General features: G+C 31.6%; 4 protein-coding genes across 4 annotated transcripts; 2 read left to right on the forward strand and 2 right to left on the reverse strand.

Moving 5' to 3' along the window:
* Positions 1-208: 208 nt before the first annotated feature.
* On the reverse strand, positions 209-1,447 carry LOC116767694 (uncharacterized). The gene has a single exon (XM_032658145.2). The coding sequence runs from the start codon at positions 1,234-1,236 to the stop codon at positions 301-303; it is 936 nt and encodes a 311-aa protein (XP_032514036.2). The 5' UTR covers positions 1,237-1,447; the 3' UTR covers positions 209-300.
* A 273-nt stretch (positions 1,448-1,720) lies between these two features.
* Positions 1,721-3,619, forward strand: LOC116767377 (probable RNA-binding protein 18). The gene is made up of 4 exons (XM_061527334.1): positions 1,721-1,997; positions 2,071-2,156; positions 2,331-2,541; positions 2,849-3,619. The coding sequence occupies exons 1-4, from the start codon at positions 1,983-1,985 to the stop codon at positions 3,119-3,121; spliced, it is 585 nt and encodes a 194-aa protein (XP_061383318.1). The 5' UTR covers positions 1,721-1,982; the 3' UTR covers positions 3,122-3,619.
* LOC116767376 (RNA polymerase I-specific transcription initiation factor RRN3) lies at positions 3,611-8,341 on the reverse strand. The gene is made up of 7 exons (XM_032657666.2): positions 7,467-8,341; positions 7,282-7,381; positions 6,853-7,005; positions 5,430-5,642; positions 4,919-5,280; positions 4,527-4,752; positions 3,611-4,305 (listed from the first exon to the last, which is right to left on the reverse strand). Exons 1-7 carry the CDS (start codon positions 7,873-7,875, stop codon positions 4,098-4,100), a joined length of 1,671 nt encoding a protein of 556 aa, XP_032513557.2. The 5' UTR covers positions 7,876-8,341; the 3' UTR covers positions 3,611-4,097.
* Positions 8,342-8,796: 455 nt separating this feature from the next.
* LOC116767433 (guanine nucleotide-binding protein subunit alpha homolog) lies at positions 8,797-24,576 on the forward strand. Its single transcript, XM_032657752.2, has 3 exons — positions 8,797-9,515; positions 20,065-20,333; positions 21,928-24,576. The coding sequence occupies exons 1-3, from the start codon at positions 9,015-9,017 to the stop codon at positions 22,283-22,285; spliced, it is 1,128 nt and encodes a 375-aa protein (XP_032513643.1). The 5' UTR covers positions 8,797-9,014; the 3' UTR covers positions 22,286-24,576.
* Positions 24,577-27,044: the final 2,468 nt, after the last annotated feature.

A 27,044-nucleotide genomic window follows, 5' to 3' on the forward strand; every position in this document is an offset into this window, starting at 1 on the left:
ACAAATAAAAAGAAACATCTTTGTTATTTTTAATTATCACTGTTCCTATTTCAGCTATTACTTGTAAATAGCGATCATGATGAACACTTTCCATGTTAGAGATATTTACCTATTTGTAAAATTGCTTATGAAATTATAAAAGGTAAAAAAAAATCAAAATGAAAATAATGTTAATAACAATATGGCCATATTCTTTCAATAAAACAAATTTATGAAACAGCCATTTTATTCTTTTATACAAATATAAATATCAATATGTACTATAGCTTCTTAATATATTCCGTTTATTTAATTTAATTTCTATTTCATAACAGTGAATATCACTCCGCCTCTTTCTGGTTCATCGTCATGCACTTCTTTGTCACTGCCTTCGGGATCCGAATCATCGGAATTGTTATCATCACTATCAACATTTCTGTATTTGCCAAATTTGGTTGTGTCTTGTGGCAGCTCTGGCATTTTTAGACCTCTTAAGGAAAAAAGTCTCTCGGCGGCATGTTTTGCTTCAATTTCCTTTATATGTTTGTTATATTCTGCTTGTAATTTAAGAGATTCTTCTATGTTCAATATTTTTGCAGGACTGTGAAGGAATGGTGGTGGTGTTGCGGCCGTCAACTCCCAATGATTTTTTCTTGTTCTAGAAATTTCTTTTTCAGGGTTTTGTTCCTCTGACCCAGGGAGCTTGTATGGTTTAAAATTTCCATTGAGTTTTGGTTTGGATTTAATCTCTGTTTTTTCAACTAATTTCTTTACATACGGTACTTCACCTATATCTAACAAGTCCTGGGCTGTAATTAACGGTTTATCTGGTTGTAACACTTTCACTTGTTTTTCTTTTACAACACTTTTACTTAATATGTGTAGGACATCTTCTGGTTCACTGTCATCATCGGAGTCTAAGTAAGTATTTAGATTTTTGTCTAGCTTTCCCTGCCATTCAATACTTTGCACACTGTCCTTGTCAACACCATTAAGTTTCATAGCACTGAAGAGATTACATGTTTGTTCTTCCTCTTCCTTTGCCTTTATTTCTACACAAATCTTATCATATAGCGCCTGAATTTTTGCTCCTTTATCTGGTAATTTTCTTATGAATGCTTTATTATTTAACAACTTTTGCTGGCGATCCCGCAGATCTAATAATTCCGGTATAGTTTTGTTAGACAAATTTTGAATTTTACCATCTACTTCACTTTTAGAATGAGACATAAAACCAGGTACTGTCCCTACAGCCATAATTATTCAAACTAAAGTTACCCAACGTTACAAGCTGTAAAAATTACATCTACGCCGCCTTCTTATATCAATAAATAGAATACTTTCCGAGAAAATTTTGCTTGTCTCATTCGTGGATGTTTAAAACTTTTTGGAAGTTATGATAGAAAAATAAAATCAAACAGACATTATAAAACTTTATACAATTTTATGTTATGAAATGTGACAGGATCCGAACGTCATGTTGACAACTAACAGAAATAATACGATTTTGGAACTTACAATTATTTCATTTGCCCCTAAAAAGAATTCATATTATATATATCATAATAAAGAGCAGAAATAAACAAAATTTAAGATAAACAATATTTCCCAAAATTACTTTAAAATATATAATAAAGTATAGTAGATTTTATCCATTTTCACTTTACTGTAAAATAATCCAGAGTCTATATTAAAATTTTACTTAATCTGTGCTTCAAGTTTAACTCAAAAGCTTGGCAGATAAAAATTGACGTATTCGTTCAATTCTCAATTTTTATTGTTATTGTGGTGTCTCGGCTTGTATATATTCAAATATCTTTTTTTAGACGTTCGATTTCTTGATTTTATATTACAATGTTGTGTTTTGAAATATCGTAACTGTGAATAAATGTTACTTCATATTTTGGTGTAGCTGTACGTCAAATACCAATCGATACTTAATCTCCATTGCCTTCTTATACATCTAACTTATTTTAAAAGTCCCACAAAAAGCACTTTTTAAGATGGAGGATGCCTCGGTATGTACAAAGAATTACATTTTATATGACCTTTTATCTTAGATAGTTATTAGAAACGTTTTGTATTTTTCAGTTGCCGTTACACTTAGAACCAATGCACTCAGAACAGACTTGCGACAAACGGCTGTGGATCGGGAACCTGGATCTGAGAGTCAATGAGTATGTTTTATCATACTTTACAATTATGTATGACTAATAATATAACAGTATTTCAGCTTTTGATGAAGTACTTAAAGAAACTTTGTGACATATTGAATTTACCTAAATAAATACAATTTAAAGAAAAATAATCAATCTGAACTATTGACTAAACTTAACCTATTTCTATTACCGGTATCAATTACTGAAAATGGTCCGCGTCTACGGCAACATTGAGAAGTTTGATATGCTGTTTCATCGGAGCGGGCCGAATGCTGGCCAGCCAAGAGGTTTCGCCTTTGTCACATATAAGTTGAAACAAGATGCCATAAAAGCCATGGCCTCACTGAACGGACAGCTCCTTGGATCTAAAAGGATTTGTGTCAAATATGCCAAGAACACATCAGTGAGTATAATTGGTCTTATGTTTAAGAAAATCATCTAGTTTATACAACAAAGTATTAAAATGAATTATATATCCTTCCCTTTAAAGTATAATATGTTAATATATACATTTAAAATTCCTGATTATAAATATGAATATAATACATTGTACATATATCTTCTTTTTGTCTACGACTACTGATATCTTACAAACACCTTATGGAACTATACAAAATTTTCTTCAATACTTATAGTCAATGTCGAGAGGAACAGCTAGTCAATATTAATGGTATGTGATTTCACTTTGATAATTTATTCCGTATTTGCAGGATGAACAGGAAAAGCCAAAACCAGAATTTGGTATTGCAGCACTGTCCGGTGTTAAGCCAGAGTTTAAACTTAGCAAAAAAACGGCCATACAGTCTATAGAGGCGAAACTAAAGATGATGGAAAATATGAAAGCTGGTGATGACTTTGTCATCAACAGGTTGGCCGCTAATGAAGCTCCAGTGATCACTCAATATCAAACAAAACAACATCAGCCCCCGAATAGGACTATTAGCTCATTCAAAAGGCGACATCCCTACCATAAGAAGAGATAAAATTTTACTATTTTAACCACCGTTATGGTTATTTTCTTCAAATATTATGACTTTACAACAAATCTAATAAATCAACTTAATTATTTGTAAATCTAAATCTCTAGATTAACATTTTTTTTAAATATATTTTAATATCGTAATATCTTCGCCTTAAGTAAAAATTTTACTCTTGGCTTGTTCTTGCCCTTAACTCACTCGTAATACTCTCAATGTTGCTTAAATTTTGTGTATAGCAAATTCTCTTAACTTATTAAGTAAACTCTCAATAATTAGTATAAGTGTAGCATAAGAATGTTAAGGTTAAAGAATTACTAAGATTAGATTGATAGTTTTGTTAAAGTGTTTTACAATGGCTTTAAAATTTATATTGAATATACTCTTAACGGTTTCTGAAGTAGATCCTCGAATATGCCCTTCGTGTTCACTAGAAAAATATTACCCATTAGACATGTTGCGTTATGAGAGACAGTTCAAATTAAAACCACTATGAATAAATAATATCGTTTTATTTCCTAACAGTATAGCGTGGTACAATAATGTAATAATTAATAACAATACTAATCAGTTACATATGTGTTAAATCTTACTCATGGTAGCTTCTATGTATTTATAAAAACTTAAAAATATTTATAAATCATCAAAAACACGTTTTGATGTACATCTTGAAGGCGGAAACAGTATCACGTTTCGTTCTTTAAAATAAATGTATTCTTTTTTTAAATTATAAATCTGTATTATTTATTGCCATTAAGAAAAATGTTTTATATATATATATATATATATACATATATAGTTTTTAAACAATAGATATATATTTATATCTGTAGATATTTAATTTACGATAAAACATTTTTAATGAGCTTGACATTCCACAGAGTATATATGAATTGCACTTATATGTAACATTATTTTAAATTATCGGCCAAAGTACTGGATATAAAAATGGAATTCAAGATTCGGCACAACCGTAACGTCACTATATAAGTATGCTTTCACTGGTTTTAAATCCGGGCGATATACAGTTCGACAAGGAGCTAGCTAGTCTCTGAGATGCGCTGGGCATCAAGTAATCATCGTCTTCGGCTTCTAGTTTACGTTTTAAACTCGTGTACTGGGTCTCATTGTCGCTGTCTTTGAACATGTCCTTGTATTCCATACACAGCGGCCAGATTATTTTACCAGATCTGAAAGATTCAATCATTAATTTTTTAATACATGTAATAATAAGTCTGACGGTAGTGGAGTATAAAAAACCATTAGTAAGTAGACTTTCCACACAACTGAATTATGACGTCATCCGATCAATAAAGGTTATTTTCTATATTAAGTAACAAGAGGAAAAATATATCATCAGTTACCGAGTGAGGTGTATACAAATAAAACTAATAATATGAACATTACTTACATTGGTAATGTATAAGGATCGTATGGAAACCATTCATCATACTTCTGAACCGCGTTTTGAAGAGTCGATCTCGTATTCTTCTCTATGATAGCCTGACAGTAAACAACTTGGTGCGAACGGGTCACAGACGAGAAGGCTCGAGTCACTTGTGGTGGACAGGTCCGAAGGGGGTTTAGGTTGCATGTCACCAAACGCGGCAGATTCAGGGATTCCACAAAGTTTATGCCTAGAATTAAACATTATTATTAACAAAATTAAAAAAAACATTTTAAAATATACTAAATGTATTTATTTATTAATTTGGAAAACTTGATTCCATCTATATACATAACAAATATAATTAAAATTTACGTAAAAGTTTAGGTAATGTCTATTAAAATTAAAATACTCACTTTCTTTATTGACAAATAGATGATGATTTTTAAATGCCACTAGATAGAATATAGCATGGCATATGGCATGGAAGGCACCGTGCACTTTGGTGTTGTCGGCCACCGTTGACTCCTGTGTCGCTGTCAGATATGAATGACACCAATCAGCCATGAGTCTCAGATACTGGATAAGTCTGGAATTTGGCACCCTTACACATCGTGCGAGCAGACCAGCCAAATGACTGGCAGCAGTTCTCCTGGTTGCCAATGCCCCAGGACCTAGACCGTGCAAACCGGCCGCAACTAGCCACAAGTTTGTGAATATTCGATCCGCGCATTGCTGATTTATTGATATGGTGTACAGAATTAAGAATTGTACGTGTCTGAAAAAAGAAAATTTATGTTCATTCACATAATTATCATTGTTTGAAATAACTTATTTCTTGTTAAAAATTTTAATCAGTAGCATGCTATGATACATATATCAATGTAATAATAAGACTAACAGTATATTAAAAATTTTTTTCAGTACCTGATACCATGTGTCGGTAGTACGACTCTCTCAAAAACATTACAGAATATGTTAAGCACTGGATCCCGTTCATCCTCAAGCCATTTCAGTATTTCTAACATACAGTAGTCTAGTGTCTCACTGACTTCATCCTTGCCGTCTATTTCCATATCAAAAATTGTCTCTTGCTTGTTTTTATCCCGATCAACAACATTGGCATCCAGGTCTACCATTCTGTAAACAAAATGTTTTATTAATATAACTGAGGGTATAATGTATTTATGGCGACTTTTTTATATTTTACTTATACATCAAAATAAATTGTGTACTGACTAATGGATTTTTAGATTTGTGTAATTTTTCTGTACGTGTGTTTTTGGTACACCCCATGTCGGTAACAATGGATAAAAATTTCTACTACACCCTTTTATATATCGCCAAATAAGCAATAGATATTTTAATCAACTTATATAATTGCTTATTATTTAATTCTTGAGTGATTTTTTTTGTTTAAACATTAATTAAATACTTCTTTATGAGGTAACTTTTTATTTGTAGTTACCAGATAACACATTTGTGTTATGACATTCATTATGCCAGAGAATGAACTCTACAGCTTTGTAGAAGTCAACTGAATTCTGTTTTAACAGAACCCGAATATGATAATGCAAAGGCTAACAAAGATTTTAACACATCTATGAATGTGTGATCTTTCTTATTCATCAGCCTTTTAAATATTGTAAGAATGTCACGGTAGCACACATGGCCACCAGACAATCACAAAACTTACCCCCATCTTTAAGACAGCTACCAAAAATTTGTCGCATAATATCCCAAAGTTCATTTGATTATTGAAAGCACTCATGAAAATTCCCATATCCTTAGTGTGAGTACATTCATAACTCACATTTGTTTTTCTGTGGTATACACAATACTTTATATGTAGTTAATAAATGTTATATGATTATATAACTTCACTTTATATACACTTATAGTATATATTGTAACAAAACCATCACCTTAGAGGTTGTAGTTTTATTATCATTTTTGTAACGGCTTGCTTGTTTTTTTATATGAAGATACAGTGATTTAATCAAGTCACACTGTTCAATGGTATGGACGAGTTATAAATTGCTTCTGTGAGTAATTTTTAACAATCTGTGGCTCAAGGCTCTTGTTCATCAAACCCTCTCGGTTAGCTATATTGTTTACAATAATAAATATAAACAAATATAATGAGGTTTTAAGACAGGACCTGTTTGTTGATATTTGAGTATTCTGTGCATCAATTTATTAAATTCATAATTGTTAATTCTTGAGTAGTAGCAACAATAATTTCAGGTCCACTTCTCAAACTCGATAAATTGCTTCTCAACATACAAATTGTATAAGTCAAACAAATTACGAGTCCAACTAATTTAGGAAACTATAAAACTGTACTTACTTGCTCACAATAACGGTCATGATCTGTTCCGTTAGCGACGGTATGTATTTGCTGATCCATATAAGATTGTGAATGTAAGCTCTATTTTGAAAACAACCAGCCTTGTAGTATGGAAAGTTATCTATAATGGTTTGCATCAGGAGATCACTGGTTCTGAAATTATTATTAGACTAAATAATATTCTGACATATTGTCAATAAATATTTAAAAAATTCAAACAAAATTTGATTATTTTCCTATAATATATGAAAATTGCTTAATATTTAAATACATTCCGAGTGAATTCTGTGATACTTTTAGAGTGCATCAATTTTATTATGCAATATTTTTGCATTGCAGTTTGCAAAATGTTTCATAATATAAATTTAATGATGATTCATAAAACAGAATTATAGGACGAGGCAATGCTTTCAAGGAATAATAACTCACAGAGGCATCACTGCGACTATCTGGGCGATGATTGTGTGAATGTTCGACCACTGGGAAACCATCTCTGGAGATGGACTGTCCTGCCAATTTTCACCATCAGCTAGAAGTAATAAGGATGGTTTATTTTAAATTTTAGTTATGTTTATAAATAAATATAAAACATATTTTTATTATACTATACTTACGTTTAAATAACTTAATGAGCGAAGCCATTATTCTTGAATAATGATAAGTATGTGCTGTAACAAGACTGAGCACAAATCTGCTATACATTTCAACCAATTCTTCTTCCCTACTAGCCCATTCTATACCACAAAGAGCATCCACGAAAGGTTTAAGCTCTCGTCCAAGTAAAACTACACAAGATAAGCTATCTTCGAAAAGTATTCTAAAGTTATTATCATTTAAAGGACAATCCCTCAAGACCTTTACAAGCTCATTGAATTGCTCCGGATTTCCATCTCTTACATAGCTTAGGAGTATTTGTTCTACTTGCTTCTTTTTAAAGCTGAACTTCACTCGTGCCAGAGCAGCCTGCCGGTCTAAAGTTTTTCGCATCAAAGATGCGACGCTTTTTTGAGCTGCTAACGCCATTATTTCTTTAAATCGGTGGAAAGGGTTTTCAAAAAGGCTATAATCTCTGGCTGACGAAGCAATTCAGCCTTTTTAATGTTCAAAACTTCTCGTAATACGTTGCTACTGTCGTCGTAAGCAGTATGAGTTTGCTCAAAACTGGTGCTAGGTTTACTGAAACTTATACTGGATTCTGAGACTTCTATATTTCTTTTATCTTTTAAATACGTTTGCAATCTTTCCAAGACCACTTTACTATCGCCTTCTTTCTTTTCGGTACTATAAACTTCTTTGGACATCTCACGTTGTACTTTAAAATTTTACATTGCACTCCCGTTTAGGCGAAAATCAGTTTCTAAGAAATGGTTACAGACTAGAAATTAAATTTATTCAAAAAGAGATTGAAACAAGAGAATTAAACTGAGATCAAAACAGAACACGTGCACAACTTAATGTGCGCAACTTATATTTTGTCAGATTTCAATTTTGATGTAACTCAGGTTGGAGTCAGTGTTACCAGTTTTGTTAGAATAATCCTGTTTATTCCAGCGTAGCCCTATACAAAAGAAACGACTTTTGAAGCTGATCATGTTCAAAAATTTTAAGGGCTGCTTTGATAAATTAAACACTTGTTAACATCCCCTTCTTCTCCAATTCAACACCATTGTAATTATCTTTTATTTTATCTAGATACAAAACTATAGTTGTTTAGACAAATTAGCAAATTAAATTTAATTTTTTAAATTACTTTTAAAAATAGAAGTCCGAATTTTCTCTAAAACACAGTAGCTTATAAATTTCGAAATTTAATTGCATTTTATGTCATCTTATAAATTAAAATCCGATACTCGCGGCAACAAATATTTGAATGTTTATTTTGATATGACAGTTTATGGCCTTAATATATACAACATGCGGCAACACTTTTATTGTCGTCTGTGGTTTTACTCACTCAATTTCTTAGGTATTTTATTTTTCTCAATGAGTTTGGGAGGGGTAGAATGCGTGTGTACGTCTGATTCCGGATATAAAGTTTATTTTAATATTTTCGGTACGTTCAAAGTGCTACAATAAAATGAGTACATTATAGACGTTCTTTTTAGTGTTTATGGCTATTTGCTAGGTAGTTGTTATAAAGCGGGTGTCGATAATCATGCAAAATGGCCAACGATCTGTGGTCATGTACCTGTTGTTCGGAGGCTCTCACTTGCTGGTTGCGTCTCAAGCTCTCTCCCGAGGAAATAGAGCAAAGATACAGGAGCAAAGAGATCGACAGAATACTTGAGAAAGATAAACAAACTTTACGACGGCAGGTTAAACTTTTGCTACTCGGTGCGGGTGAAAGCGGAAAATCAACATTCCTGAAACAGATGAGGATAATACACAAAGTGAAGTTCGAGCCCGAACTAGTGCGCGAGTACCAGCATGTGATATATCAGAATATAGTGAAGGGTATTCAAGTGTTGGTGGATGCACGGGATAAGCTCGTAATACCTTGGGAAAACCCGAGGAATCTCGACATCGGCCAGCAGGCGCTGCATTTCAACAGCACTGCTTCGTTGGACAGTCGCCTCTTCATGCATTATGCACCCCATATACACTCATTGTGGCTAGACAAAGCCATAAAAAGGGCCTATGACAGGCGGAGAGAATTTCAATTGGTAAGAATTGTCTAATATTTGTATTGTAAACAAGCCAGTCGTATTAGTTTCTTTGTTATTATTCATTTCTTCTCATGCAACATTAAATTGAAGTCACAAGGTGTCATAAGCTAATAGGTTTATAATTATTACATAAATATTTGTTTAATGCTTGTTTTCTGATTGTTGTTATTTCAATGGATAAAAAATATTAAATTACCAATTACATTTGGACATCATTGCAACATGATTATTTCACAGAATTTAATGCTATTTAAATATGAAAACATTGAACTTCACTATATATATAAAAACTCAAAATTTGTATTTTAAAAATGAAAAAAAAAAACTTGTTGAAAAAGCATTCAAAATTCTTGCTTTTTTAAATACTTTTAACTTACATTAAACTAAATTTTATTCAATTTCTTTTAAATCAAATTAATGATTCAGATAACATAAGTTAATGAATATTATTTTTTTTAACTTCCCCATAAGTTTTGTCAGAGATTTAGGTATATAGTGATCTAAAAATTATCACCAGTAGTTGAAGATGAATGCTATTACCATGACAGAGATGAAACTTCTCAGCATTCCATGGATTCACCAAGTGGGTGCTGGGTCCATCACATAATAGTATATTGGATGAAGGGTTCAAAATTATTCAAATTTAAGATACTCATTGCTGATACCGAGAGACCTGCAGTGAGAATTGTTTGTTAAAGATTGAAGTTTAACAAAATACACAAAAGTTATTAAAATACTCAAATTAAAACAAAAATATAAATTAGATTATTTATTCACAAAAGAAATACTGGTTGTATATTGCAGGAGAATGTTTTTTTATATTGGTATTTAAAAAAAAAATATTGTGTGACACATCACTACAGGCTCTTATTTATACTATTTGTGAACATTTGCTATACAGGGAATTAACACATGATTGACTTTCAAAAACACCACACTTTTACTTTTTCTTGTTCTGTAATGTTATAACCAAATTACTAATAAACAGTAATAACATTATACAAAATTATATAATTCAATTTAAAACATTATTAGGTGAATGTTTGAAATATTTTGTAGGCCTTAAAGTGTCTACCAATTATTAAAAAAAAAAGAACATTGTAACCTTTTTATTGACAATTAATACTGGCAACATATTAAAATAAACATTATAATAATGTGCACAGTACAATAAAACAAACAAAGTTAAAATAAAATCTACTACATGTTATCATAATTGAGTCATAGAATTGCATCATGCATAGTTTTTCCTGCGATTTGTTATTTAATATGTAAAGAATAAATAAATATTTTAATTAGATTAAAGATACATGGAATTTTTTAATATCAGTTCTCGCCTAATCAATGTTGTCTTACTGTTCAATGTAGGTATTAGAAAAATGGGGATTTGTATAGAATATTATGGCTTTGAAAACAACTTTTGTTGTAATATGTTAGATATTTATAATAATTTGTGCGTATGGATAGTATAAATCTGAACACCAAATATGTTTTCTGTTCCCTTAAGCAATAAGTGCCAAGTTTTTTGGTATAGGACCTGTTTTTAAATGGCATATCTGAACATAATTCTGCTACTTACCTCTATAGAATATTTTGGATCCAATGATTTATTTATTATTGATTGCATAACACATGATGCAGTAAAAGAATTCTCATCCACCGCTAACACATTTTCCCCCTGTCTTTATACATTAAATCTAAAAATAGTTTTTTTTAAATATGTATATCTAAATTAATTGCTAGTTCTATTCATGATATTAAAAAAAATCCATTTCAGTGATAATGAGTTGTCGCTCGTAGTTTCCCCTGATTAAATATAAAAAAATAAGGAAAAATAATAAATCGCTGTACACTTTATGTTAAAATATGTATTTCGTCTCAATTTTCGCTCAACATAATTGCGTGTACGAATAAAAATACGATTCGTTTGTTAAATATCTCACAAACTAGTCTCAATTAACGTGCAATGTATCGCATGGAAACTATAAGTGTACTCATTTAAGATATATTGAAAAGTCTAATTTGTATGTATCCTGTGTTTCGGGGAAGACCAAAAAGAATCTATTACGTCACTAAAGGCCCTCGACTAAAAAGGATTCTATTGATTGAAATTGACACGCACCGATGATTACTTAAATTTCCTACGAGAACATACTACGTGTACAGTTCCTTTAGTGCTATATACATTTTATACGTAACAACAACTTGATATTGAACTGGCTTAAAATTAGTTTGAAATGTAAACATAAATAGTAGTTTATATATACAAGACGATTCATGCATGCTGTGTGCCTTAGTGTAATGTATTTTTTTGTAGATATATTATCATCTCTTTCCGTCTTTATATGTAGTATCGTAAGAAATAAACTCAAATATTAATGTCAAATGCGAAAGTTAACTTGGTAGCCATGAAATACCTTTAAAGGCATGTCAAAAATTTGGAAACAGTAATACTACTTTATGCTATAAGTAAATAGATACAAATTTAATAAAAAAAGTATTGAAACAATAATTTGCACACCGTCGCACAATAGTGTTGTCAGTTTGGGTTTAACAGATTATAAAGTTTTTTTTTTTAACCTGGAAACACGAAGAATGACAACTAACATCCTATGCCTTCCCGCCATTATCATAATCGATATGCAAATCGATTGCATGCTATTGGAACGTATCTTTTTATGCAAAGTCATATCTTCATACACGTAATCTGATGGTGTGTAGTTTTTTTTTGTAAGAGAAATAATTTTGTTGAAATCTTCATAAATTTTTTCTTAGAATTATAGTGCTGCTTAAATTGGTCTTTTGTTTTAGTAAAGATAAATAATAATAATGTTTGATTTGTTTAGATTTACATATATATTTTTTTACAAGTTCGCTGTTGGAATAATGTATGTCATTGAAATATATTGTAAATTATTATAAGGTATTACATATAAAATAAAGAAAAAGCTGGTGATTAGTATAGAAGTTGTCTTGTTTAGGACAATTTACGTTACACTCCATTTGATTTAAAATATTTACGTTAAGTTTTTCGGTTTTATTGTTTGCGTACTCCAGCGTGCGCCTGGTTTTTGTAGGCTAAGAGCCATTTACAAAGAAATCTCCGGATGTTAAGATCTAAGTTTAGACGTGACCCTTTTTATTTAATATAATATAGCAACAAAAAGGTAAACTTTTCAAATTTTTTAAATGTATTATATTATTTTTACTTGTATTAGGCATTACAAATGTTACTTATTAATTACATACACAATACGTATGTTAAATAATGCTAAAGTAATATGCTTGTTCTTCATAAATTAGGTCATAGGAACTGTAAATATGAGTCATGTGAAATAAAGTTGTAATTGTACTGTAATGTAAATATTTAGGTATAAATAATACCTACATCATATTTTCCCTAATTCTTTTGTCCATAAACGAAACGAAAACACATAACACATAAAGAATAAATAAAATCTTATTAAACGAAAAAAATAAACAAGGAAAATTGGGTCTCAAAGGCTAGTGTCTGATAATCTTTGCTCGTTGCCTGGACTCATTTGTAATATACTGGTATTTGTTAATTCTTTGTACGGTTAGTGCTATTATTGAAACGGGAAGGTCCAATATGCAAAAGACATACTGTTGTCGTGAAAATAGAACTATGTTCGATATTCTTTCTATGGCCTTTACATCCAATGGACGGAGTGTTTAGGAATTTCGAGTCTAACTTATCAAACTATGTACCTACAACAATCTAACTGGGCGGTTCCGACGCTGCAAAACTATTCTCAATCCAACTTTGATGGCGGTTGCCTGCATTGCGCTACACAGGTTGCGGAATCATATCTGAATGTCTAATTTTCTTTTGGACGCCGTTCCCCTTTACGAAATGACAAAATCATCAAAATAATAAAATCTACGAATCCATTTAGCCCTGTGTATATAATTACGCCAATATTAGCAAACAGTTATTGGAAGCTATGTTCGTTTTAGATTTTTTCCCCGATATTATAATTTCAAAGAATTTTTTTGTTTAAACTATGCGAATTGATTACATAGGCCTTGTATTGACGGCGAGTTTCGTGGAATTTTTGCTAATGATTTTCGGATTATAGTGAATTCTGTGAGGTGTTAAAAAAATATGTGTGGCTTAATATTCGGTTTTAAGTCTATAGGCCGTTGTTAGTACCTTTATGCAGTATAAAGTTTTCTTTTGTATAAAATTTTATAAGATATGTATAGTTAACAAGAGACCATTGTGCAAGAAAAGACAGACTTTTTACCGAGCGCTATCTTTTATTCGCGACTTCGTCGACGTGGGTTTGGTTCAGGGAGAGACGAATAGTCTATTTAAAAAAGTTAGATTGTAACCGATAAAAAGCATTTAATTGTGAGTTGTGACGTTAATAATGCCTTGTCTCGTGCAAAAAACTCGTATTTTCAACATAAATTACCTATATTGTGTCATAATAGATAATTATGTATATATACGCCATCACATACTAGGATGTTTCCGGTTTGACTCAATTGTTTGTTTATACACCACACCACTCACCAGTTTAAAATTGACTAGGTTAACCTTAGTTACATTATTCAACGAATTTAATGTAATATTTTTTTTCATACCTATCCATGTCAGGATAACAAGTGAAATAAAAGATTTATTTCGAACATAATGCTAGCCAGGAGAGTATTGTAATAAAAATGTTTCCTTTGTATATAACAGGATGACATCATAATTGCACAATATCCGACCTCTAGACCATTACCGCCCACCCGGAATCCTTTCTTAACCCCCGTCGATCCAGCAGCGTTTCTTAGAATTGGATCGCCCATATATAAAGTTATAGCCAAAACTATGTTGAGTTGTTCGTCTCTATCATTAAATCTAAAATTATATATACCTTTCCGATTATCTTTGGTTATATGATGAATGTTATTTCGCATTATTACCCTTATCCGTTTATCATTTATGTTATACACGTAATAATTTAGATGGATGGAGTCACATATGTCGGTGATACGGGAACCGGTTTAGCGTCAGGTTTTCGTACCAAATAAATAATTTACAAGCGATAGACGCGCTCCATAAAATTTTATATCTATAGCATGTCTTCTGTTTAATTGCTGCCCTATTAATGTATGTAGATTGAGTATTTTTAATATTGAATGATACTTACTTATGTAACTCATATACATTGTTTATATTATTTATAAGTGATTTAACATAAAACAATATAATAAAACATAAATAGTTAATCAGAAAACTTATAACCATTAAAAAACAATGTCCTTAATAACAGCTTTATAATAAGAATAATATGAATTTAATTGATTTATACGATTTTATCAATTAAAAATAAAATATACAATAAAAAATATGACTGTATTTTTCTCGAGAATAAAATTAATTGCAAAACGTAATATATGAAACAAATAGTATTTATGTAACACTAAAAAATGTCGCTATTTTATGACCTATTTTTTACATCTATAATGAAAAATCTCTTTAAATAAAATAAACTTAGCTTCGTACGTTATGATATTTTAAAACAGAGCAATCTATTAAGTTATCACTATATAGAATACAAAAATTCGCTCGGTCCTGTATATCGACTAATCAAAACAGAGATTTGACTATTAAAAGCAACAGTAATTTTTTTCATATTTTCTTTGACTTATAGACTTATAACACTACATTTACACTCTCGCCTCATACGTCGTCTTACTCGGCTACTACTAATACTTACTCCCACCTTGTGCTTCAGCTCGTGCCTCGTCTCGCGACTCGTACGCGAGTGTAAATCTTCTATTAGAGTTTCTTAATAATTATACTAAATAAAATTTCGTGTGTTACTGAAAGAGAGTGAGTGAGAGGTACAATAATATATAATATATGTATACACGCTGTGATAACATTAGATTAAATTTAACGTATATTTTCTCGTGGCTTATCCACGTCTCTTAAGTCGAACAATTTTGTCCACAACTACGAGTTTGCACGATTAAATTGGACACCTAAATACAGATCGTATTGAAGTGTTCAATTCGAAAATTACCGTGTTACGTTAGGTGTTTCTGTGAAATAAGCATAGCTATTAAGATTACGAAGCTCTTTCTCCGACTATGAGTCAATATAAACCTATCTCAAATAACGTCTTAAAAGTTCTGCAAATCAAAGCAACACCAACAAACATCTATAATTTTTTAAAATATATTATCCTTTTACTATGGATGCACTTGAACAATATTATATAGTCTGTTGAGACTTTTTGTTACTAACAATGTTGTTTTACGACCTTATGTTATTTTAACAACTAAATTAAATCAAAGGACAAGGGTCAATATGAAAGATAAGTTGAATCACTAAGGCCACTTGACAATGTAATCTCTCCTTCTCCTTAATCTCCTTAAATACATACGTCACGATCATTTGACTACCTTAAATACATACGTCACGATCATTTGCCTAACCATGCTTGGCTATAAAAGCAGAAATCTTTTTAATTATTTTTTTATCACCCTGTATTTGTATTGCTTATTCCCAGTTTGCGGCAACAGTTTTCATAGGTAAATGTCGTATTATAGTGTTGAATGATAAACGTGAAACGATTTATATCCAGTGTGACGTTTCAGACTTGTGCTAACCGTAACATGCTCACCTTATTAATTTTCTTAAACACATTAAGTTATATTTAAGTAATTATTGCTGTTAATTTTCCATAGCTTGTTTTTCCTTTACTGCATATATGTTTTGTGAATCTGATACCTCCAATTGGAATAATTTTCTTTTTGATTCCAAATTATATATGTAGTCGTAGTAATTTTTTTTTGTTTAAGTAATAAATACATGATTATATCCCCCCGTTTTTAGGGTTCCGTAGCCAAATGGCAAAAACGGAAGCCTTATAGATTCGTCGTGTCTGTCTGTTCGTCCGTATGTCACAGCTATTTATTTCCGAAACTATTGGGCCTACATTGTTTAAACTTTGTAGGTTCATGTATTCTGGTAACCGCTATTCGAATTTTGAATAAAAATTAATATATTTAAAATTTAAAACGGACACTCCATACATGAAAATGATTAAAAAAATTTTTTTTTTAGCTAACCTATATGTGATGGGTGTCTATGGATATCGCTTTAAAAAAGACATTAATGTTCCAAAAACCATTTTTCGTCAAAATTAATTGTTTGAACGATAGACGCTTCCCAAGGGGAAAAATTAGTGTCCCCCCCCTCCTCTAACTTTTAAGATAAGAGAGTGAGAAAACTAAAAAAAATATATGCTATAGATTTCAATAGAAACTTTCAACAAAAATTAGTTTGAACGAGATATCCTTATTAGTTTTTAAGAAATAATACATTTTCAAAAAACGCATATACAACTTTGTCGTTCATACAAACACTATGTAAAACCAAGTTATTTTTTTATAAAACATCGATGAAAGTTACAACGCACTACAATAAATTTTATATTATGTCATCTACTTGCTGCTACGGAACCTCATATGGGCGAGGCTTGGTTAGATAAAGTAATTTTTATTTTTTGTCTGAGCTCAAAATTATTGAAACTATATTTAAATAATATTTCCAATTTGAGTACATAAAAAAATACTGAATGAGCGATTTATTTATATTTTTCTTAAAATATCTGTTTAGATGCTTAATAGTGATTATTTTATACTACTGTAACAATTTTCTCTACAGCAATAAAATAGAAATATTTCTCGCCAAGAATATTGTTACAGAGTTAATTTTTTGAAACCGATTTGATCTTGGAATCCCTTTAAAGTATAGAAATAATACCTTCTTTCTCAGCCAAATATGTAATAAATATGTAAGAAGCGCATAAAAATCTACACACTTCCAATAAAGGTAAATCTAAAGTTTTCCGTGAATAAATATTCGAGCTCGGAGTAAGAATACTGTACCTACCCTACTACCAAACTTGAAAGTTTGCATAGTCGCTACATACGGAGCATTAAAAAATTTTCATTAATAAATTAACTCACGTGGGTATATCTATAAAAAAACTGTCACGCTTCGTATCTATTGTGGATAGCCGTTGCGAATTTGTGGTGATAGTAGTTGCTTTAAATTTAACGTTTACAGACCTATAACGGTTACTATTGGCTAACGTTTCCTCACAAATAACAAATTAAATATGTTTTTTTTTTCTTCGCATAAGTAACCTATTACGATTAACATATATTATAAAATATTATCTCGAAAACCCTGAAACAAAACATGAGCTTATTCATTCTGGTAATGTTAGAGTAGGAAATATGCTGTTTTTTTTCTTCTAGACTCTAGAGGAACTCGTCATACAAGATTTACTTAATTAGTTGGGAAGACAGGGACTTCAATGACTATACAATCGAAACGTTAGATGTGTGTGTTAACTTGTGTATGTGTGTGTAATATTATATAATAGTATAATTTGAATTCATTTGTTTATTCACGGAATTATTATGAAAGTAATGTATCTGTGAAGTAAATGCCCCTGAATTTTAGATATAAAGTATGCAATTTTTTTCCCCGTATCCATTACGACTAACTAATTCGTACTAAAGCCTTTTATAACGTCATCCACTATTTGTTATAAAGTAAACGCTTCATAATTATGACCATCGCAATAGCACTGTTCAATTAAGTCATCCCCTTTGCCAAGCACGTATTGAATTTTTGTATTGAGTAAAAAATTTATATCAATTTCTTGTGTTAATAAAATTTTTGCTGAGTTAAAATGGCTTCTAATATGCAAAAAATAAAGTGCATCTTGTCTTATTAACGATTTCCTGCGAACGCCACAATAATGTCTCACAACCTAACGTTATCTCCTTTGTTTCGTAAGTAATGAATCATCACGTTTCATATAAGTTAATATCAAAGATTTCATACATTTGATAAGATTCATATCAGTTCCTAGGGTTCAGTCAATTATTCATATATACGTCTTATTTCGGCTCCCAAAAGGGTTTGTGTTGGGTGCTCTCATTTCGTAATAGTGACATTGGTCTGTTGTTAGCCCTTATTTAGTGTGTTGGCAATTAGCGGTACTAAAATTATGTTTAGCGATCACCTTGTACGATTTGAACTGTTTTATTTTTTGGACTTGATAGTACTTTGGTCATTTTAAGATCACCAAATAGGTTTTAAGCGAGAAAGGATGTTAATTTTAGATATTTTATAATTGGAGCATTCATTAAGCTATCCTTTTACGGAGTGATCGTAGAACGTTCTGTATAAGAGTATCGTTGTAGCCCGATGTTTTTTATCAGTAGCATTACGTCTCTAAAGAAACCTTTGTTTTCAATTGTTCAGCGTATCGTAATAAAAGCGTTCACTGTAGTTTTTTTGCCATCATATTCTAAATATTGATAAATTAATTTAAAATATAGCAACCGAGTGAAATAAGGAAAATACAATGATTATTACGTTTTGATAAATTAAATATTGTAATTATTTAATAATGAGATCAATTCAGATTATATTGATAATTAATGCCGATGTTAAAAACCTCTTAAATGATTTACTTGGTAGTCGAACCTAGTATTATAAAAATGGGACAAATATCTACAGCATTCACTTATAGCACACACAAAAGTTATACTGTTATTCGTTTTGCGCTGTGGTGTTAAAATTGTTGAACTGTACGCTTACCCCGAGTTTGTCAAGTCACACTACACACGAATTTATAACAGTTATGCATTATATGTTCGCACGTTACGGTATTAATTTAGGTTGTTGCGTTAAAAACGTGTAACGTTTGGTGTGTAGTTACAATGCAAACTCGTGTCGTCGCCCCGTCCTACTGTCGGGTGTCACTTCTCATTGTGTACGTTTAATTTTGTCACGGTCGTAGGTGTGATTCCATAAAGATGTATCCTTTAATTTTAAAAGTGTTTATAATGCAGTAGGTACATGCTGGTTTATAAAATACATTTCTTGTCGCATTGTATGCCAATTTTGTTATATTTTGTTGTGATTAGGTCCCAAAAAACCCTGCAAACTGCTGTCTCTTTAATGTACTTTGAGGTCCATATCTCGAGTCTTAATACATTTCCTATTTAATAAACTGTTACAACAAAGACGCATTTGATAAATAGGCAAGTCGCCGCAGATGAATCTGATGTATTGAAGGTTGAATAATACCGTATTCAATGAAATGCGTTGTCGGATACACCGTTTCTAGCTCGTTCAATTTATTTTTGCTCATTTAGGCTAATAGACTTGAACTGGTATTTGAGGTTAGCCATGACGTAATGTCAGGAGTGTGAAATATTCAGTCGGTCCTTTATGAACTTTTCCCTCGCATGTAATTACATATAAAATTAATATACGATTTTGACTTTTAAATATTATCGATCAGTTTAATTTTTCGCGAAGTTTAAGGTTGATATGATTTCGTAATGTAATGTCACGAATAATAACCGTTTCGTGATCGAGGGAGAACTTGTTTATAAAGTGCTGAGAATTGTTAACCAAATTACAATGATATTAATACAGCCTATATTGCCTTTTGTGTTTTGCTATAGCTCGTTAATATTGTGATTCCAGAGCGACTCCGTCAGCTATTTCTTCGAGGAACTGGAGCGTATAGCTCGGCCTGATTACATTCCTTCACACCAAGACATCCTTCACTGTCGGAAGGCCACTAAGGGTATCACGGAGTGTACTATAAACATCAACAATGTACCGTTTGTGTTCGTCGATGTCGGAGGTCAGAGGACACAGCGGCAGAAGTGGACTCAGTGCTTCGACTCTGTGACCTCTATATTGTTTTTAGTGTCGTCTTCGGAGTTCGATCAGGTGTTATCAGAAGATAGGTGAGTTTATGGTTGGTACTGCGAAGAAACGTAATATATACCATAGATGAGAATACATAGTTGTCATACTTACTAGGGTCGCAAAAATATTGAACTAGTAGTGACCTTATCATTTTGTCACAGACGATGTTATAGTCTTTTATACGCAGTCCACTAATTAGCACACAACTGTGTAACTTGTTTATATGAATTAAATTAGTAATATTTGTATGCAGAGTAAAAACTATTATAAAATGTTAATCCACATCCGCAGTAGGTTTAGTCGTGCGTTGCAGTAATCAATTAGTCTGTGTCGGTCATACTGATTATACATCTGTCTCAAATCAAATCTGTTTATCTCGTAGCTAAGCTGTTTTATTATTCATTTAATTGTAATATAAAATGCTGTTAAAGTACTTATATGCGTATACGTCGAGTTATGCTTATATTGGAACATACAAAGATATGCATGCATTCATGCCTGGCATAGCATAGAATATATAATTGACATGTATCCTTAATAGAAGTTTACATCGTTACACTATATACGGTGAGTAAACAGTTTCATTCATGAATCTTCGCACATAACAGCGTTAAGTTAGTTTATTTAATGTGAAACGGGAAACGCTTCGTATGTAGTGTATGTTAAAAACTCGGACTAAAATAGAGAACATATTATCCGCAAGGAACTAAATTGATGTTTTCGTAATGGTATGATTCCACGATTAAATAGCCGCTAGCATCTTAAATTTCCATAATGAAATAAAAATAAGTGAAATCGATCGAGACACACCTTATAGCCTTCCACGCATGCACGACTTATCTCTAATAAAGGTCTAAAAAGTCATTATAATAAACAATTTTTTTTCCTCGACCATAAAAATAACGGTGAAGGCTAGATAGAAGCTGTTAGGAAGTTTTTTGAGCTCATTAATTTGAATATAGTCAGGTATGTGGATATGTCCTCTGTGACCACGATCATGATTGCCACGGCTAATGACTAATCAGGCTATACTCGTAATAATATGTCTCAGAAACTGGATAGTGTATTTTTTCAACAGAACTTTCATTTGATTTATATTTTTCTAATTATTGTGGTATTTAAATTTTTTACTAGTGTTAACTGAAGTCTTTTTTGCTTTTGCCGGGATTTAGAATTATTGGTATACTTAAAAAACTATCTGTCTTTTATTATCGGTTGATTCGGTGTTAAATCAAACGAGAACTCCTCATGTCGAAGGTACACGTGAGCAATGCTAATATCAGACATCGGTTTGTCACGCGGTTCGCCGAGAACGTGTTTCGGAATGTCCTTGAATATTCGATCCTCACCAAATCAAATAATGTAACGAACTAATCAGTTGTGGGCCAAAATAGCTGAATGTAAATCAGCGTCGAACGGATAACATATTATTTATAAACCGACGTTTTTAGATCGGCTCCAACACCTCAACACGAGTCAGCTCCGTCAGTATAAACACAGACAGTTCATTCATATACCTAGCTACTATTTGTGAATGAGAACTGTATTCTGGGTTTTGTTTAACGATGCTAGCTAATGGTAAATGTATAGTTTAGGTAACGGTTAGTTATGTATACGTTATTCATGTTACAGGAAAACTAACAGATTGGAAGAGGCGCTGAACATCTTCGACACTATAGTAAACAACGTTAACTTTAAAGGTATATCGATTATACTTTTCCTCAACAAATCTGATCTATTGGCGAAGAAATTATCGAGCAAGGAGACGGATATACGCTGGTTCTATCCGGCGTTCGAGGGCGATCCCCAGAGTTTGAGGGACGTGCAGATGTTCTTGCTCAAAATGTTCGCGGATGTCCGCAGGGAACCAAAGACAACGCTTTACCATCACTTCACAACGGCCATAGACACTCACAACATCGAGGTAGTCTTCAACTCGGTCAAGGACACTATACTCAACCGTAACTTAGAATCTCTGATGCTGCAGTGATCGCCGTCTGTAGATCTATTGTTTGTGATAACGGACATGGTGTTCTGGCTTCTGTTTCTTCCTCTCCACGGGAAGTACATTTTAAAAAGACAGATTAAAAAAAATAAATGTGATTTTGTTTTAAATTATTCGGCCTCGATACGGCCTAATTCTGCAGTTCCACGGCGCGTGTTCTCCGAGAGCTGGGTCTGTACAGTCTATATAGTGATACATTTGTATATCTGTTTATTTATGACCAAAAATGTAGATTTTGCACTCGAAAAAAATATATTATTATGATCACTTTATATATCGTATGATCGCTTTTACTTGTGTGTACACAAGGGTTTAGATTTAGGCATAGTGAATATATATTTGTAATAGTTGCATCTGGCAACATCGAAGCTATAAAATATTTAAGATTACCCGCCTTTCAAATTAACTGCCATTTGAATTTCAAATATGGAAACCGAGTCACGGAATCGCAACAGCACTTTAATATTAAGTAAACCCGTAAGTACATATAGATTTGGAAAGACTTATCCCCTTTTGGGAATAAAAGTTACACAGAAACTGTGATCGAATCTTAGGGCTGTAAACAGCAACGAAATGTTTTTTAATTATTATTGTTTATATGAGATATGTCTCATCTATACACATGTTAGATCAATTTATGATTGGTTGATTTGCTGATAAATTTCATCCCCTCGAGTTTTTGAAGGTTATTAAAAAAAAAAACTCCGTCCTAATTATATCGGACATCCAAAATTTCGAACGTCGGCACAAGTAAGACCGAGCTGATCTTCGCATTGCAAGTGATTAATGCATAATCTCGATCATAATAAACATACTCAGATAGCAAATATTATAAGCTTTAGAGTATTTATTTCTATGTAGAATAGATTATTTATTCATTGTAATTTTTATATATATATATAATTGGAGGCTATATGTAAATACCTCTTTAGTTTAGTTTTATATAACGGGGCTCTTGTATGTATGTGATACGTTGCATTTATCTGTGCCATTGGTTTGGACTAAAGCCTGTTTCACACTACCATGAAAACGCAGCGTGATTTATGAACTATCAGTGTATATAGGAATTGTAGCTTTTGGTTTTATAGAAAAAGATTTCATACATAAGCAAATATCAAATCGGATGGTAACAAATATTTAATTGAATTGAATTGTATTTAAAATTTTTTCATCATAATATTATTTGCACTTATATTATTATTTTTATATACAAATGTAATTGGAATAATTTTAAACAATATTTTTTTTATATAATCTGTAATACAATAAAGAGATTTTCACTTGACATACAATAATTTGTTTGCCCCTTCAGACACAGCCACCAAATATAGATTGTATGTATAAAATAATTGACAACTGAAATGTTCTTTGTGTGATACAGTGGTCAATGCCGCCAATGATGTTATCAATGCAATGAAATGAAAGCAATAAGTGTATGAGATTATGTAAAGTTTATTTAATGTAATTTAGATGTTTTTAGACTTGTTGATACAAAAACTATCATAATCTTTGATACTGGGGATCTCTACGGCTAGTTGTATCTGATTTTGAGTACATATTAATTTTGTATCTGAGTTATTTAGTATTTCGTTATCGCGTATGTATTGATGTTTTTAGACAATTATATATATATGATATTAATTTAAACGTATGTGATGGTAAAATTTTTATAAACTTTTGAACAACGCATACTGGTTAATGGTAAATATAGTGAAATGGGTCTCAAACTAGCGACTAAGTCGGATGTGATAGGACGGTTGAGTTTAGGGGATCGTTTGCGACATTCGCTTTGTACTACATAAAAAAAACGCGCGTTTATTTAAGACGTGTGTGAAAGAACTCTTAATGTTGAGAGATTTAAAATAAATGTACCTATAAAATGAATTCAAAGAAAATGTCAATTACATGAGTATCAACGATTTGATCATACGACAAAATATAAAAAAATTACTTTTGTTTGCTTTTCATTAGTAGGGGATTTTAAAATGTCTAACATCTTGCTACGCAATAGTGAATGTCGCATTCGATACGTAGTTATATGCCGAGGGTGCCAATTCTTATATTGCTCGATATCATAAATTGTTTATGTATAAATGGTACGCAGTGGTTTTGTTAGTAATGCCTGGGCTGAGTGACCGGCTGTAGTTAGTGTTACGAATTTTAAAAGTATGTTATGTTGCACACTGTACGGTGTTGACAATATCTTTTTGAATTCTTCTATATTTTGTATACAGCCCAATATTTATTGTACAGTGTAATTAAATACCATGCATGTATTGTTGTCTTTCATTTCGACGGACGATGCTTTATGTGCTACTTTTAGTAAAGTATAATATATATATATATATATATATATATCTTATTCTTTCGAATAATTTTTAAAGATGATTTGAAAGACTATCTTAAATTAATCTCGAATGAGGAAAGGCTTTGAGAAACGTAACAGACCATTATTCATGGTTATTACAATTAAAAATAAGTTATAAAACATGTCCTATGTACATTCATTTACCATTCAGACGTCAAATTATTCATTAGGGGAATCTCGTGGATTATATATATATATACGGAATATATATATATATATATATATATATATATATATACGGAATATATACGGAATATATATATATATATATATACGGAATATATACGGAATATATATGTATATATATATGTATATATACGGAAACCGTGTCACGGTTGCTGCAAAGTAACCGAAACGTCGGGATTATGTAGTTTTTAAATAATAAAATCCGCGTAGTAAATCCGAATAACACTAGTTTCATTTAGAAGCTGATATTATAATTCGGTATTGGTGTGATATATTGCTGATGGCAGTTATGGTAGAATTTGTGAACTGTTACTTATCGCACTAAAAGGAAACAGAAAACATCCCGAAAGTCGCTACCTGATCGAACTTAACCTTATAATATTATGTATCCCTTATGTCAGCATAGCAGATCACGCATCAAACGAAAAGGCATTGGTTAAAAAATACAATGATTGATATTTGTTTTACTTGGTTAAAAAAGACGGAGATTTTAAACAAAATTAAAGATAATATGCATAAAATTTGTGACACGATGGTATCCTAGAGAAGGTAAAAGGAAAAGAGGCACACCAAAGAAAAGATGGGATGATGGTATAACACAAGTGACAGGCGTCACATAGAACAGAGTGGCGCAAGAAAGACATCAGTGGAAAAGCTTGGATATTTTTCGTATATGTTGGGTAAACTCTTAGTAGTATAAAGTAGCCGACGGGGAAGAATTTGTTGTTATTAATTGGACGATTGGATATTTTAGGTGTTGAGACTGTAATCCGATTTTGTAACAGGGAAGGTGTCAACTTTTCGAAGCGGGTAATAACTATATATATATATTTCATTTGTTTTGTTCAACTTATTGTTATATGTGTCTATAACAATAAGTTGAACAAAACAAATGAAACAAAATAATTAATATTAAATTTCTTATAAACGTCACTGATATTAAAACTTTGACTCGTAATAAAACCCTGCTTCGTTAATTGAAGTTGGTTCTAAAATTATTAGCATTGTTAACAATTTTAAAGCAATAAAACTTAGTTTGCCAGTCACAAGTTCTTTCTGTGGTATTCTTGTACCTACTTTTTATAAATTCGTTATACATCCAATATGTTTTGAAGATGTAAGTTTATTTTACTATACTAAATAATGTAGTTGTTATTGCCGATTTCGATATTTACATGGCATGACATATTTTTACAAACAACATTGAGCTCCATGCATAAAAATTTACAACAAATTGCATTAGCATAATCTGATTGCTATATGCATGATAATAATTATACTTTCATTGAGTATTCGGAATGTGAAATGATTGCATATAAATATTAATTAATGTACGGATTGGTTGGTGCCTTTTATAACCTATCGAATGTGATATAATTACTAAAATTATTCTTCGCTGTCCTCTGTGCCAGAGTGGAACCTTACTTACATAGAGTTGGACCTTCGGCCCTTGCGATTTTCACGCGCAGGGCATGAAGTTACCAACCATTTAGAATTATGGCTCTCGTTTATAACGGCATGTTCTTTGATTTATCATAATTCTTCGCGTTATTTTCCGTGTATGTCTGAAATATCGCCGACACTTCAAGTAAATATAAAACAGCTTCAAACTTCACATTTACTGATCAGTTTTTCTCCCACACACACACACATGGAGTACCCCGTTACAAACGTATTGTGTATGCACCTTCCTTTATGCCACACATGTTACAGTATACTTGCGCAAGTCCTGACTTGCACAAATACACGTATTTCGGAGGTGACCACAAACGGCTCAAGCATGCTTGTACAAATGTCATTTCAGTGAAACTTGTTCAAGTGTGTACATGCAGCGAGCTACTTGTGCTATTGATGGCAGTAAGTGGCTTTTTTTAGCGACAAAAAAAAACTAAAAATTCAGAAGGAATACTGAATTATATGGACTACAGACTGGTTAAGAGAAAGAGAGCCTCAGTGTTGAATATATTAAATTAGTTTTATACACATCACAGGTACCTGCTCCAGTTGCTTTTTCTCTTCCTTACGATAACACATTTAATTTTTTAACAACTACTTTAAGGTTGGCGTTTGGTTAAGTTTTTCGGTATTGCTGAATTAACCTATTATAAGCATTTTTTTTTGTTTCTGTGGTGGAATTCTTTACTTTTTATTTGCATAAGATATGGCTCATTCATATAAAAATTCTATTAT

This window comes from Danaus plexippus (assembly GCF_018135715.1).
Source record: "Danaus plexippus chromosome 9 unlocalized genomic scaffold, MEX_DaPlex mxdp_24, whole genome shotgun sequence".
NCBI classification, from domain to species: domain Eukaryota; kingdom Metazoa; phylum Arthropoda; class Insecta; order Lepidoptera; family Nymphalidae; genus Danaus; species Danaus plexippus.

Coding starts and splice junctions, on each gene's coding strand:
- LOC116767377 (XM_061527334.1), top strand. Junction 2,157..2,330: donor CTGGATCTGAGAGTCAATGA/GTATGTTTTATC, acceptor TTTCTATTACCG/GTATCAATTACTGAAAATGG. Junction 2,542..2,848: donor AATATGCCAAGAACACATCA/GTGAGTATAATT, acceptor CCGTATTTGCAG/GATGAACAGGAAAAGCCAAA.
- LOC116767376 (XM_032657666.2), bottom strand. CDS start 7,875: ATGGCGTTAGCAGCTCAAAAAAGCGTCGCATCTTTGATGCGAAAAACT. Junction 7,006..7,281: donor ATAGTCGCAGTGATGCCTCT/GTGAGTTATTAT, acceptor TAATAATTTCAG/AACCAGTGATCTCCTGATGC. Junction 5,281..5,429: donor CTACCGACACATGGTATCAG/GTACTGAAAAAA, acceptor TTCTTTTTTCAG/ACACGTACAATTCTTAATTC.
- LOC116767433 (XM_032657752.2), top strand. CDS start 9,015: ATGGCCAACGATCTGTGGTCATGTACCTGTTGTTCGGAGGCTCTCACT. Junction 9,516..20,064: donor GGCGGAGAGAATTTCAATTG/GTAAGAATTGTC, acceptor TTGTGATTCCAG/AGCGACTCCGTCAGCTATTT. Junction 20,334..21,927: donor CAGGTGTTATCAGAAGATAG/GTGAGTTTATGG, acceptor TTCATGTTACAG/GAAAACTAACAGATTGGAAG.
- LOC116767694 (XM_032658145.2), bottom strand. CDS start 1,236: ATGGCTGTAGGGACAGTACCTGGTTTTATGTCTCATTCTAAAAGTGAA.